Genomic DNA, 14,330 nt, shown 5'->3' on the forward strand with positions numbered 1-14,330 from the left:
TTTCTATGTTTTTTTACATAAATTTAACGTGAAAACTTTTGTAATTGATAGATAAATGTGTTGTGAAAGTATTTCAGCAATTTTCGCATCAAATCACGGTAAAAAAAAACGACTTACATTTGAGATCCGGTACGACCACTCCCTCGATGACCTTCGAAAAAAGCTTCGGTCAGCCGCCGCCGCCGATTTCAAACTTTCCAAGATGCAGCGCCAAGGTCACTAGACTAGACCAGTAGTCTACTACTGATGGGCTTATGGCTCTGATTTTAGGACGCCATAATCAATGGGGATTTCTATGAAGCTAGGCAGAAAGGGATTAACGATTACTAAGGACTTGAAGTGCACTCCCACCGACTGTCGAATGAAGATTTGTCTAAGCATACTGGACAAACCGACCCGCAGTACTTAATGGACGTTAGACAGCATCAAAAGTAATAATTCATTGTTTCTAACGCACCTGCATGATCAAAAATATTGATAATCAAAGAGATACCAATATCAACATAAAATTTACTATTCTGCCATGAGCAAATCTTGTTTTATTAAATCTTGTTAATTGGCACAAAAATATAAAAATAAAAATTAAATCCTATGACCAATGGGAAATAATCTGCTACAAATGACCAGCACTAATACGATTCTGAAATTGTATTAAATTTATTTTACATATTTTTTTTCATCCCAATATCAAACGAAAGGAGCTGCTAAACTAAGAATGATGTCGAATGAGTTCGACATCGCTGGCTTATAAAAAAAAAAACAGCTCGCCCTCGTCCAAAGCCATTCTGTATCGTAGAATTGTAAGCAAGAAAGCAAATAAGAAGGAACCGCCGTAAGCGGACGTGAGGATTCGACAACTCACACCACACCCGCGGACACCTGATTTGAGGTGCAACTTCACTCCAAGCGCTTCTTTTTTCTTTAAAGTTCCCTTTTCTTTTTTTCTTTTTGAAAAGTGGCCGTTGTGCGAAAAACTATGCTACATTGGCTGCGCCGCGGTCCCGGTTGCGCGCCCCGCGATGAAGATACATGTGATTACATTTATTATTTCCCTCCGTGTCTCCACGCGTTCCTCCCGCAGCGGCTGTTGTTTGGTGAGGTCGCGGCCACATTTGATCCGCGATCCATTCATGGGAGAGGGGGGGAACCTGTCAAAGGATGTAGCCAGCTGGATGTCTTGCTTTTGTGTGCTGCCTTGCACTGTTGCACAGCTACCTGCTACTGCTGCTGCCCCGTGCATACGATGCTGTGCAGTTCTATGCTAATCCGCGCACGAGATTGGCACTATAACAACCACAGACACACACACGGCGCAAAACATCACAAAGCGGCACCACTGCAGCCAACAGCTAGTGGGGAGGTCAACAATGAAGGCTCTTTGTGGTTAGAGAGAGAGAGTTCCGCCTCGCCCTGATCCCTGTGAAAGTAGCTGCTTTTATAAACCCCTGGCCCGGCGCTGCCTTCAACACCGGTAGTCGGCGTCCCCCCGACGGTGGCTGAGGTTCGTCGCTTACAATCTTGGCGCTTGTTTTTTTTTTTTCTTCTTTCTTGCTTTCTGTCCTGCTTATTTCGATTTTTCCACCCCGTGTTCCCACACAGGTTGACTGCGGTTCCGCGCATTCGTCCTGCAGCGGGGGCAGTAGTGTGTGTGTGTGTGTGTATGGTGTAGCTGCGATTGAAAATTATCTACCATGATGAGTTGAAAAAAGGGCGATCGTAATTATCATCATCATCTGGTGGAATCTTTCCCTCACCCCTAAATGCATTCGACGCTCAGGACTGATTTATGCTTTTCCTCTCCACCTGCCCTCCACGTCTCCCGCCGCCATCACCGGGATTGTAAAAGCCCGCCCGGTGGGAAATGCGCCCCTTATGCCGCCTTTTAATCGCGCGCTGTCCTTTCAATATATGCGCGACGTCATGTTGTGTGCGCGCCACCGCGCCACCGCGGTAATGATGGCGTGTGTAGCTTCTTTTTTTTTCTTTTCGTCCTTTTGTTGTTGTTGTTGTTGTTGTTGTTGCAAGATGAAATGCAACACTTTCCCGCTCCCTTCAGGTGTACAGGTGGTGGAAATTAATATCCATTTGTACCCCTTTTTCCTGCTGCATGAGTTTTGAGGAGTTTTTTTTCTCTCTCTCTCTCTCTCTCTCTCTCTCTCTCTCAAGAATTAATCCAATGCTTTTTTGTTGCTGCGTAGATAAGCGCTTCTGCGAGATGATCGATGAAAACCAAAAAAAAACCATTATTGGACAAACGAGAATGGGATGCATCGTCGAAAAAAAAACAACCCCTTAATTTGTTGCACTTGCTAAAATTGCTTCGAAAGAAGCGCAAGGTTTCAAGCGACGAACCCCCCCATTTCAAAGGGAAGTTACTATAACCGGGCTGCTGGGGAGCGTGTGAAACTGCAGAAAAGCTGCCTGTGTGCGCACGCATATAAAACTATTCTCTCCATTCTTTACCGAGCCCCACAGGTCAAAGCGCAAACACATTCCTTCCGCAAACGCGCTGAAAAGGCAGTGCGCTACCTATTTCTCCCCCCTTTTTTATATTTATCGCGCGTCACACAAATTATCTAAAAGGCATATAACATCCCGAATGAAGCTATTCAATTTTGTTGTGGTGGTGGTCCTTACCGAAACAGAAGGAACGAAATGTTTTTGTTGCGCAGTGGCAACCCTAACGGGTAAGCAATTTAAATGTGGCAAGCAATTTAAAATTATGTGCAACGCGTGAAAAATGCAATTTTGTGTGCCGTTGCTGCTGCTGCTGCTGCTCGCAATTCCTGGTAGAAACGACTGGTGGGTCACCATCCCATCCCCCCACCGAAAGCTTTCGCGGAAAGCAGCAGCACCACCCAATCCAATCAACCATATCCACCCAGCGCCCTTATGTGCAACGGCTTCCGAAATGATGATTAGCTCGCGTTCGCGCGGCCCTTGCCCGACCGCGTGTAAGCTGTGGGGCACGGCCTTTTTGCACACTCAATAACAACAACGCCAACAACACACACATCCACACATCCCAAAAGCCTCGCGCGGAGGTTCGTCGCCTACGCGCTCTCTCCCGCTCAGGTGGTCAGGCTCCCTTCCTGCTTTTGCTCTGCGGGGTGTTCGTTAAATGATTTTCTACTGCTGTTGCTGATGCACATTTTCTTAAAGCCCCAAAGCGAGAATAATGTTTTTTGTTTTTTTTTTTTTTTGCAAATTGATGATGCAGCGTGTGTGTGTGTGATGTGTGATGAGTATGATGGGGGAACTCGGTTCGGTCTGGAAGAAGCGTGTCCCGAGCATCTTTGCCCCGTCATAAAACACTCGAGCCACGGAGATGAAATGTGTGTTACTGGCTGGCAGCAGCAACAGCGTTTGGAAAGCGTTTAAGTGATGCACCTCTACGCGTGTGTGTGTGTGTGTGTGGGGTTTTTTTTTCTTCATGCTGAATATTAAATTATTTAACAATTTTACGAGACACATCTCTCGCACCGCTATGCTTCATTTTCTACTGCTACTCCCTCCCGCGGCAGAGATGCTGCTGCTGCGAGATACCTCAACTCATCTGCTTATACTTCCCTTCTTGCCTCTCCCCCCCCCCCCCCATCATCCATTTGTTGGTACAAAAATTTACGGCCACTAAAAGCAAAAATCGAAACGATCGTTCTCCGTTCTCTCCGAGCCCGCTCGGACTTTTACGATCATCACGCGCACCGGGGAAAGGGGGGGGGAGGGGGGAACGCTGGGGGAGAAAGGGAGGCGGGGGAGGAGGATAGTAAAAATAAACCCTCCCGGTGTAACACATTGCGACTTTTGCTTTTTTTTGCCGTGTTACCGCGTCTACGCGCGCGGCTGGCTGGCCCGCGGCGGCTGGTGGCTGTTGTCCGGCTGCGCTGTGTTGTTGTGTGCTCTCTGTTGTTGCCCGGCCGTGATGCAACTGGCCGAGCTTGTTCTGAGGCAAAGCAAACACGGGCAGAACAATGCGTCAGACCCGTTGTAGCGGTGTGGCCTTCGCGCCCCGCGAGACGAAAAGCTCATTTAGCGCGGGGCGAACTTTATGATAATTTTCAAATTTAAATTAGCGTTGGCATCGACACCGTAATTACTTCATAAATAAATACATGTGCGCTCGTGTGTGTGTGTGTGTGTGTGTGTGTGTGTGTGTGACTTGTTTGCTAGTCTCCCCCTTCCCCCTTGTGTGTTGTGGTAGGGCAGTAAATCCTTGTCCGTTGTGTGGTGCACCTTTTTGGTGCCTATGGGTCTCCTCCTTGGTGTGGTCCTTTTATTGTTTTGTTTTTCTTATTTTTTTTTAATATATGACCCACTCGGGATTGCAGTTTTTGTTTTTGACATATGCAGACGCTACTGTGTTGTTGTTGTCTGTACCCGCAAGGATGGAAGGATTTTAATGGGCTCGTTATTCGCCCTCTCTCACTATGTCTCTCTCTCTTGCCGTCGTTGCAGCAAAAAGACTTTTATAAAAGAAGTTTGCCACGGCACGAACCGGCTCAAACGGTGGCCAACATTGAAACGCACAGCACAAGCGTGAGTGTGCGTTTGCTTTTTGCCGGGGTTACCACGTGCGCACCAGAAAGGCAAAATGTGTTAGTGTGTGTTTGTGTGTGTGAATCCGATCCTTCGAGTGCAAAAAAAAAACCGGTGCGAAAGGTTGAATCGATCGAGCAGATTGCAATCCGGGTTCGTCGCTTATTGCACTTGTTAGGTTGTTAAAGTAATCATCGCCTTAATTTAGAAATAGTTTATAATAAAACATTATTCCGGTGTTCCCTTCGTTTTCATCGAGCATAGTTGTGTGTTACCCTAAACTTTTTCTGGTGATGGGCCCAGGAACGCCATCGAAGTACACAATAGTGTAAGTGAGTGAATCGTGTTTACCCAGAATATACCGGACTCTATTATTTTTGTTTGGTTTCGTAGATTCTGCCTACGAATTCCAACAGTGTGGGAGAGGTGGAAGCAGAGGAACAGTACCGAATACAGCAACGGTACTTATTCAGGAAGTGGAAAGCTAACAAACAACCGTTTGGCGACGCTGACTGGGGAAACGCTGTTGATATCGCGTCATTCCATTGCAGGATTTGTGTTCCACTTCTGTGATGGATCTGTTCAACCTGGAGCTATAAACGGGCAACCTATTCTGTTGCATTATCCACAACAGAGGCTGAATATATGGCGCTTACGAATACCTACTTAGGACGCAACTCGGTGGCGTGTTTTTCACAGAGATTTAAGGCATCGTGCGAAAACAATTGGAGAAGAAGGCGCCGTAACAGCGTTAAACGGCTTTGAAGGCATTTTAAGGCCTTGTTCGGCTTAGAAGGCGAATAAAAAATTCAACCGAAACTTTCACGGCTCCAACGGGTTTGATATCTTTGAAATCTTTCAAATTTTGAATTGCACGAGAATAACAGATCGGGATTACCGCCATCCTAATTTGTTTATACATCGATTTTGCTTCCTCACAAATCTTAGTGCTAAATAGTGCATTGGCAACGCTTTTGGTTCCGAAGCGAAAAAGAGGGTGTTCAAATCCTGATTTTTATGAGAACTTTTTTTCTTCTTTTTGTATTTGAAGAAAATATTTAAAACAAAAACAAAAATTAAGAAAAAAAAGTCATAATTATAAAAAATAACAAAAAGCCGGAACATAAAATTAGAAATTAAAATCCCGGTTATGTTCATTGAATTGACGCAAACAAATTAGCCACGGGTCGTTAATGCCAAATGCTGTATTGCGGAAAGGTATTGCAAGAGCAGTCCGATTGTCAGGATGGGTGAAATATTTATCTCATTTCACCTTTTATGGGAGCTATCGAAATGAGTTTGATATAGTATTAGCACCTTTCAACGTTCTTGTATTTAAGAACTGAATAATGCAGACGATGTTTGATAAAGTGAAATGGCTCAGCCATCACTGGACATCACTACAACACAACAGTGCTGTGCTGAAGACGCGCTTGTAAGGTTTTCATTTTACAAACAGAAAATTTCAAATTCAAGACGAAATGTTTCATTGAAATGCATCAAAGGCATTTAATTACTGCTAAAAGCACTGCTAATCGCCTTGAATTTGCTAGCGGGGAGATCTCATTACCACAATCTGCAATCAGCACTTCAGAAGGCGGACGTTTTCACTAAACCAATTTCTGCGTGTCGCTTTACGGAAGCTGTGTTAAGCAGTGTAGCAGTTTTCTAATTCAAGGTTACGTTTGATTGTCAAAGTAATGATTGATCGAAGTAAACCTTGATTCACAAATAGCCTATAATAAAACACTATTCCGTGTTCCCATCGTTCAACAAGAGTAGCTGCATTTCCCTTAGCTCCTTTTAGTACCTTTGCAATAAGATTAGCATTATCGTGTGTTGATTAATCTTGCCATCCTGTGTGCCAAACAAGTGACGGTTAATTTGTCTTCCGAAAGGCCATTGCCGATGACAATCGAAAGCATCCCGTTAGCTCTGTTCAAGTGCGCCCTGCCCCTGCAAGTGCTGCAAGTAATGGATGTGGCTGCGCGATCGCTCGCCGCAACATAGTTTCATACTCACATCGAGCGGGCTGTTTAGCGTTTAGAGAGAGAGAAAGGAGAGTGATAAATGACGGCTAATTGTAATCTATTTTGTTCTTTTCTTTTCACTTTTCCTCCCCATCCAGGTTGTACTCTCGGCCTGCTCCTCCTACTTCCAGACGCTGTTTCTCGACCATCCGGCCCGGCACCCGATCGTCATACTGAAGGACGTTCGCTTTGCCGAGCTGCGCACGCTGATCGAATTCATGTACAAGGGCGAGGTAAATGTCGAATACTGTCAGCTTTCGGCACTGCTAAAGACGGCAAAATCGCTCAAGGTAAGGCTCGCGCGGGCGCTGGCTCCTGCGAATGCTCTGCTGGTGCACATGACTCATTCCTTTTCCCCCTTTCCTCCCCTCTCCCCACTCTTTCCATCCAACACACAGGTCAAAGGACTGACGGAGATGACAAATCAGAGCAGCCCGCTGACGGAACCGAAGCTAGAGCCGGAGCGACTCCGACCCCACAGCAGCCATGGTGCGGGCGGTGGCGTCGGCGCGACCGGCGGCAGCAACAGTGGCAGCGGGAGCGGCGGCACCACCCTGGCCGCCTCGGAAGCGATCCTGCCGACCAACCTCTCCACGACGCTCCCGACGGCAACGCTCGCGGGCGGCGGTGGCGGCCCGTATCTCACCTCAACGACCACCACCGCCACGCCGGGCGCTGCGTCGACGACGGTCAGCACCACCGCCACGACTGCTACGACCACCGGCAGCAGTAGCAGCACCACCACTACTACTACTACTACGAGCGAACCGGACGGTGCCGACAGACCGGCAGCGGCGGAGCAGCAGCAGCAACATCACCAGCAACACTCGCAACAGCATCACTACACGACGCAGCAGCAACGTTTGAGTTCCTCCGGCATTGGCAGTGCCAGCGTCACCTCGGCAAGCTCGCTCAGCAGCAGCAGCAGCAGCAGCAGCAGTGGCACGGCCACCGCCGGCAACGTCACCGATTTGTCCACCACGCACGGGAAGGACGCGGCAATGGTGTGCGAAGCGGACGCGTCGACAGCCGCCGCCCCGAGCGCCACCACGACCACTACGCCCCTCTCGCTGCTCACCCGGAAGCATCGCGACGCGCCGATCGACATCGCAACCGCCACCACAGCCTTATCCTCAGCGAGTGCCGCCGCCGTAACGTCGTCGGCCGCACAGCTGCACGGTGGTGGCGGTGGTGCCGTCGGCAGCAAGGGCTCGAGTTCCTCCTTCACCTCGGTCGCTGCACTTAGCAGCAGTAGTAGCAGCAGCAGCACCACCACCACCACCGTCATCCAGCGGCCGGCGTCGGGCGATGGCATTCTCTCTTCCCAGCTGGCCGCGTCGGCAGTCAGCAGCGACGGCAGACGTAGCGCCACACCCCTGCACGACGAGCCGCCCAGCCGGGAGGAGGAAGAGCCCGAGGAGATGGAGCAGGAGGTAAACGATCGCCATCCGCAGGATGCGCGGACTACACCGACAATCGGCGCCGCGCTAGACGACGAACGTGACACTACTACAACCGCCACCACCACCACCACCACCACGGTCAGTGATAAGGCAGACGCGCACCAAAGTGCTCACCAGGAGCGGGGAGCAAGGATAGGGACGGCGTCGCCCCCGGCCGGCAGCGGGGGCGATACGGACGAGTGCGCCGCAAGCGACGAACCCGCCGCCGCAGGCGACCCAGTAACCGCGTGCTGCTCCACCTCGATCGCGGAGCGTCAGCCATCGCCCGCACCGGCCGCCCTGATCCCCGACAGCAGCCTATCGCGCAGCAGCCCGCTCGGCGAGCTGGTGGACGAGGTGCGGCGACCGGCAAGCAGTGCCGCTGCTGCGGCCGCCGCCGCCGCCGCTGCCGCCCTGATGGCAACCGATCTGCGCACGGACACAGACCATCATCACGCGATGCTGCTGCGGGACGTGACGATGGGAACCGCCGACTACGACGATGAGGAGGAAGAGGAGGAGGAGGACGAGGACGAGGGGGAGGACGTGGACGATGGGGCAGCGGAGATGCTGCTGGCAGCGGCCGCCGTCGCACAGGTAACGTCGGGCGGTTTTTTCCCATTCCCCTTTGTTCTCTGTTTAACTTGTTTTTCTTCTTTTTTGCTTTCTTCTAATCAAGGTTGCACGGGAGGCACGCGATGAAGGGACGGACGCCATCGTGATCGGCACCAGCGAGGAGAGTGCGGAGCAGCGGCGTCGACGCGGACGCCGCCCGCTGACGGCAAGCGACGAACCGGAGGAGGAAGCGAACGAGGAGCAGCAACACCGCCATCGGTCCAGACGCACCGGACCGGACGACGAGACGACGCTGGGCCCGGAGGAGGTGGAGGACGACGATGACGACGACGACGATGACGACGATGACGAGGACGACGAGGGCGGCGGCCCGCACGATCTGCACATTGGCAGTGCGGGCAGCACGGGCAGCGGCGGCAGCGGCGGCGGTGGTGGTACACTGCTCGGCCGGCACCACCACCACCACCACCATCACCAGCATCTGCTGCAGCTGTCCGCCCACCATCACCACCACCATCATTCGCACCAGCAGCTCCAGCAGCAGCTGCACCAGCACCATCAGCAGCAGCTGGCGGCCGCGGAGCTGCTGCGGACGGCCGAGCAGCAGCAGCGGGTGCGCCAGCAGCAGCAGCACCAGTCCCGTCGCCGCCGCTCGTCCGAGGACGGTCCGGCCCGGCCAAGTGGCACCACCACAAACAACAACAATAACAGCAGCAGCGCCACCTACAACAACAACTCCGACGACGAGTATCAGCCACCGATGAAGATCAAAAACGAAGTCGGTAAGTGTGTGTGTTGGAGTGGCGAAAGATAATTGTGTGTGTGTGTATGTTTTGATGCAATCGTTAATACCTTCCCCACACCCTCCCTTCCCTTCGTTGCAGACTTTTCAGCGTTCGCCGGTCTGAACATGACGATCAATGCGGCGGCAAGCGCCAACGCCAACCTGTCCGCCGCACTGAACGCGGCGTCGGCCGGTCCGGGCCCGATCCTGCTCGCGACCGATCTGCGGCCGGCATCGCGCGGCGGCAGCACCACCACCACAACCACCTCGGCCGAGGCCGCCGCCCAGAGCGGGAACAACGGCAGCAAGAACGGCGAGCAGCAGCAGCAGCGCGAGCGTGGTTCGCCCCAGCACCAGCATCTGCAGCACCATCACCATCAGCGGGCGGCGGCGGCCACCGCAGCCGCGCTGGCCGTCTTTAACGCGAGCGGCCTCTCCAGCCCCCTGGCCGAACCGATCGCGGGACCGTCCGGCATCATGGGCCCGGTCCAGCAAGTGCCTCTGGTAAGCGCCCGACCCGTATGCAAACTGCATCGCGCAATGCAAAAGGGATTTTTTACAGGGTTGCTCCAAGTCGCATTCAAATGTGCACATACATTATTCGCCGCCTTCAAGCTGGTTTTCAACACCTTCGTACACCGTTTTCCGGCTCAGTTTCTAATGTGAACGGCATTGTTCAGCAATCGCAGAGGGGTTTTATCAACAGCCCAGCTGTCACAAATAATGACAGATGTTGAAAGAACATCTTGCATGTTTTTAATAATGCTGTGCACATTAGTGTTGGGTGTCATGAGTCTTTCGTGTTGATGCATTTGAATGAATCTTCAGTGATGAGTGATTCGAATCTCGAATCGACTCTTCAAGGATTCATTAATCTGTAAAGATTCGTGAATCTCCAAGAATTCATTGGTCTCGAACGATTTATGAATCTTCAACGATTCATAAATCTATAAGATTCGTTATTTCATTAAAATTCATATATCTCCATTCATAAATCTTAATATATGTATGAATATTGAATATAGAGGATATTGAATTTGCGTGATCCCACCTAATATGCCCGTTGTGGATTCAAGGCTCGCATGGACCGTCTCCCCGTAGCAAAACAAACTATCCGGCTGCGTAGTATTTGCCAAGAAGTCTCGAAAGCCTGTATAGGCTGGCATGATCACGTAGGTTGTTATACCAAGAAGAAGAAGAAGAACTAAAGCTCTAGCTTAATGAATCCTTGGAGATGTATGAATCCCTTGAAATGCGGATTGATTCGTTAATCTTTCGAGATTCGTGAATCTTTGGAGAGTCATACATTTTTGGAGATTTATGCATCTTTGCAACCGAGATTAAGATTCATTGAATTATTTTTAAGATTCATTCAGGATCATGAATTCAGATTCATTTCGATTCATTCAGATTCATTCATGAATCCTTAGTGATTCGAATTAAGCGAATCTTAGCGAATCTTCTCTTTGGTCATAAATCTTTGGAGATTCATGAATCCTAGATTGCCACCGAGATTCAGATTTATTGAGTCATTTCTAAGATTCATTCCGATTCATGAATCTGACTCAGATTTACGCAACACTAGTTCACATTGACAACTGAGTCGGAAAACAGTGTAATGAAATTTCAGGTTGTACACATGATTTTCAACATATTGTCAAGAACTGTCAAACTCAATCCAGCTTGTGATGTGTTGAAAATCATGCATAAGAAATCAACAATTACGATTATGGAAATGAAACATCAGATGAAATGAGATTAAAAATGAAAGCAAGTGGTGAATAACAATGTTTACATTCGAAACTGACTTGGAAACCGCTGGATTTGTTCCATAGTTTCGTGACTCTAATCTCGCTCTTTCTATATCTCTCTCCCTCTCTCTCTCCTCTCTCTTTAGTCGCTAAAGAAGGAGATCGACTGGGGCGACGACAAGTCTTCGGGCGAAAGCTCACTAGACTTCCGTCACGCGCACGACTCGGTAAGTGACATTGAAAACAAACTTACTCTCTCTCTCTCTTTCTCTCTCTCTTTCTCTCTCTCCGATGAATCGGTACCATAGTTCCCAATATGTAATCCCACCACCAATACTTCCTGTTCGGTTTTCGTTTGTTTTTTGTTTGTGTTTTTCTTTTCTTTCGTTTTCTTTCGTTTTTCCCGCTGCGTAATGTCGCTGTGCTCCTGCCGCTCCTTCTCCTTGACTCCACCGCTCTAGTTAAACGCGACTAAAGCCTCCTTTGGCCTCTCTCTCTCTCTCTCTCTCTCTCTCTCTCTCTCTCTCTCTCTCTCTCTCTCTCTCTCTCTCTCTCTCTCTCTCTCTCTCTCTCCTTCCTCTCTTCTCTTGTTCCCTCCCTCTTTCTTAGCCTCTTTTGTGCTGTGTTTGTTTCTGGGTGTGGTGTACTTTCTTTGCTTTGGAAAAGTGCGGCGATGGAGGAAAAATGAACTGCACATCCACACCCACCCACTCACACATAGCAAGGAAGAGCCTAAGTAAGATAGCCACGCCAGTGTGTGTGTGTGAGTGTGTGTGTATATATGTTTGTTTGCCTTTATCTCGATGTCCTTTTGACTCTTGCCGTCATACGCAATGACGTAATTTCTTTACAACTTCTGTGTGTTGTTGTGCGTGTATGTGAGTTTTTGTTTTTGTCTCCTCCCACTTTTGTTCTCCCTCTTCTCTCTCTCGGTCTCTCTCTCTCTTTCTTGTCCTTGTAGTAAATTTCCAATTAGTTCTATGTTTTGTCTTACGTTTTTTGTCTTCATAATGGTATCATGCAAAATTAAATCCCCCAACCACCAAGTCTTGAAAGAGTCTGAAAAAAAGGGTGGGGTTGGTAGGAGGGAGAAGGAGTGAAGGAAGAGAAGGGAGCACACAATCACGTTTTGCGGAGAAGGAGGCAGTGGTGACTATCGTGTTATGTGTGTGTTTTGGTTTCTTTATCAGTGTTTTCTGTACATTTCCATTTTCTTTCAACCGATATCTAAATATATTTAATATACATACATACTTACATACATGCCTCAGTAAATGTATCTTATATGTGAATGTGTGTGTGTATGTGTGCATGTTGTTTGTTCGCAGTGGACCAATTGGTGGCGAGCACGCACACAAACGCGTCGCACTGTAAGCCTTTCGAAACCGAACGCATACATTTGCAAAACTTACACTGACATAGAGGAACAACGCTTTTTTCATTCTTACACTCAAACTCACACACATTCACAAATGCGTACACATACACATACACATACACATACACATATACATACACATACACATACACATACACATACACATACACATACACATACACACACACACACACACACACACACACACACACACACACACACACACACACACACACACACACACACACACACACACACACACACACACACACACACACACACACACACACACACACACACACATAAACACACACACATACACATACACACACATACACACACACACACATACATTCACATATATACACACACATATATACACACACACATATACATAAACATACACATACATACACATACACATACACATACACATACACATACACATACACATACACATACACATACACATACACATACACATACACATACACATACACATACACATACACATACACATACACATACACATACACATACACATACACATACACATACACATACACATACACATACACATACACATACACATACACATACACATACACATACACATACACATACACATACACATACACATACACATACACATACACATACACATACACATACACATACACATACACATACACATACACATACACATACACATACACATACACACATACACACATACACACATACACACATACACACATATACACATACACGCATACACACATACACATACACATACACATACACATACACACACACACACACGATTTGCTTAAATCAAATTACAACCTTATTCTAGACGTCACCTTTGATCCTGCTCCTTTATCAATTAACACTTGAAGGAACCGTTTAAGGAGAAAGAGAAAAGAAAGAGAGAAGAGTGATAGTAAACAAAAAAAAAAAGAAAATAACTATCTTCACACATCGTCCAAGTCACGTCCAGCCCCGCGTGCTGCGTTTACCTGTTCACTACTGTACTCTGTTTTACTCTGGCTGTTTACATGTCTCTCGGTGTATATCGGTGTGGTTTTGTTTTTCTCGATGTTTGTGATCTAATTCTCGTTTGCTGTGGCCAGTTTTGGTTGTTGTTGTTGTTGTTTTTGTTTCTTTTATTTTCTCTCTTTTTCTCCCCCCCCCCCCCTCCCTCCTTTTTGGATAACGTGTTTCAAACTGTGTTGCTTTTTATACCGTTATTCTTGTTTCATTTTCTACCCCTCTCCCGCATGGCTCTTTTCTATTTTGCGTTACGATTGTCTTTGGCATCATCCATTCATCCACTTACTGATTTATTTTGTATACTGTGTTGTTTTATTTTGTTTTTGTTTTTGTTTTTTTTTTGTCATAACTGAATGTTTTCAGAGTACACACACACACACATACACCCACAGTGTGTGTGTGTGTGTGTTGTCTGTAAGCCACTGTTCTGTATGTATGTTGCCGTTTTTTTTTCCGTGATTCATTGTTGTTATTGTTGTTTTTTTGTGTGGCTTAGTGGTAGTTGTATTGCGGTGTGAGTTCGTTACAGGGTTTTCGCCTTTTTGGGGTCGGTTTAGGTCGGCTTCGAATGCTCGTCGCATACCCTCGGTCTCTATGGAAACCATCGTTGCTATTTTCGTTTTCCCCCACCCACCCACTCATACCCGCAAAACAAGCAAAAGGAGTGCGCAAAAGGAGTTGACGTACCTGCGGCTCGAACTTTGACACTTTCTCGGCTCGTCAAACGCTCTTCGAACGCCGGCGTTCTCATGCCATCCGAGGACAATCATGCACTGACAC

General features: G+C 48.1%; 1 protein-coding gene across 9 annotated transcripts in view; it reads left to right on the top strand.

Moving 5' to 3' along the window:
- Nucleotides 1–14,330, top strand: part of LOC5666833 (homeotic protein female sterile) — a 180,269-nt gene that overhangs the window by 116,235 nt on the left and 49,704 nt on the right. For all 9 annotated transcript variants that reach the window (XM_061658660.1, XM_061658837.1, XM_061658778.1 and 6 more), the window contains 5 exons: nucleotides 6,665–6,856; nucleotides 6,965–8,605; nucleotides 8,688–9,366; nucleotides 9,469–9,872; nucleotides 11,266–11,346. In XM_061658660.1, the coding sequence (XP_061514644.1) occupies nucleotides 6,665–6,856; nucleotides 6,965–8,605; nucleotides 8,688–9,366; nucleotides 9,469–9,872; nucleotides 11,266–11,346 (2,997 nt within the window). The remainder of the gene's footprint in view (nucleotides 1–6,664; nucleotides 6,857–6,964; nucleotides 8,606–8,687; nucleotides 9,367–9,468; nucleotides 9,873–11,265; nucleotides 11,347–14,330) is intronic.

The sequence above is a fragment of the Anopheles gambiae genome, chromosome X (assembly GCF_943734735.2).
Source record: "Anopheles gambiae chromosome X, idAnoGambNW_F1_1, whole genome shotgun sequence".
Taxonomy (NCBI): domain Eukaryota; kingdom Metazoa; phylum Arthropoda; class Insecta; order Diptera; family Culicidae; genus Anopheles; species Anopheles gambiae.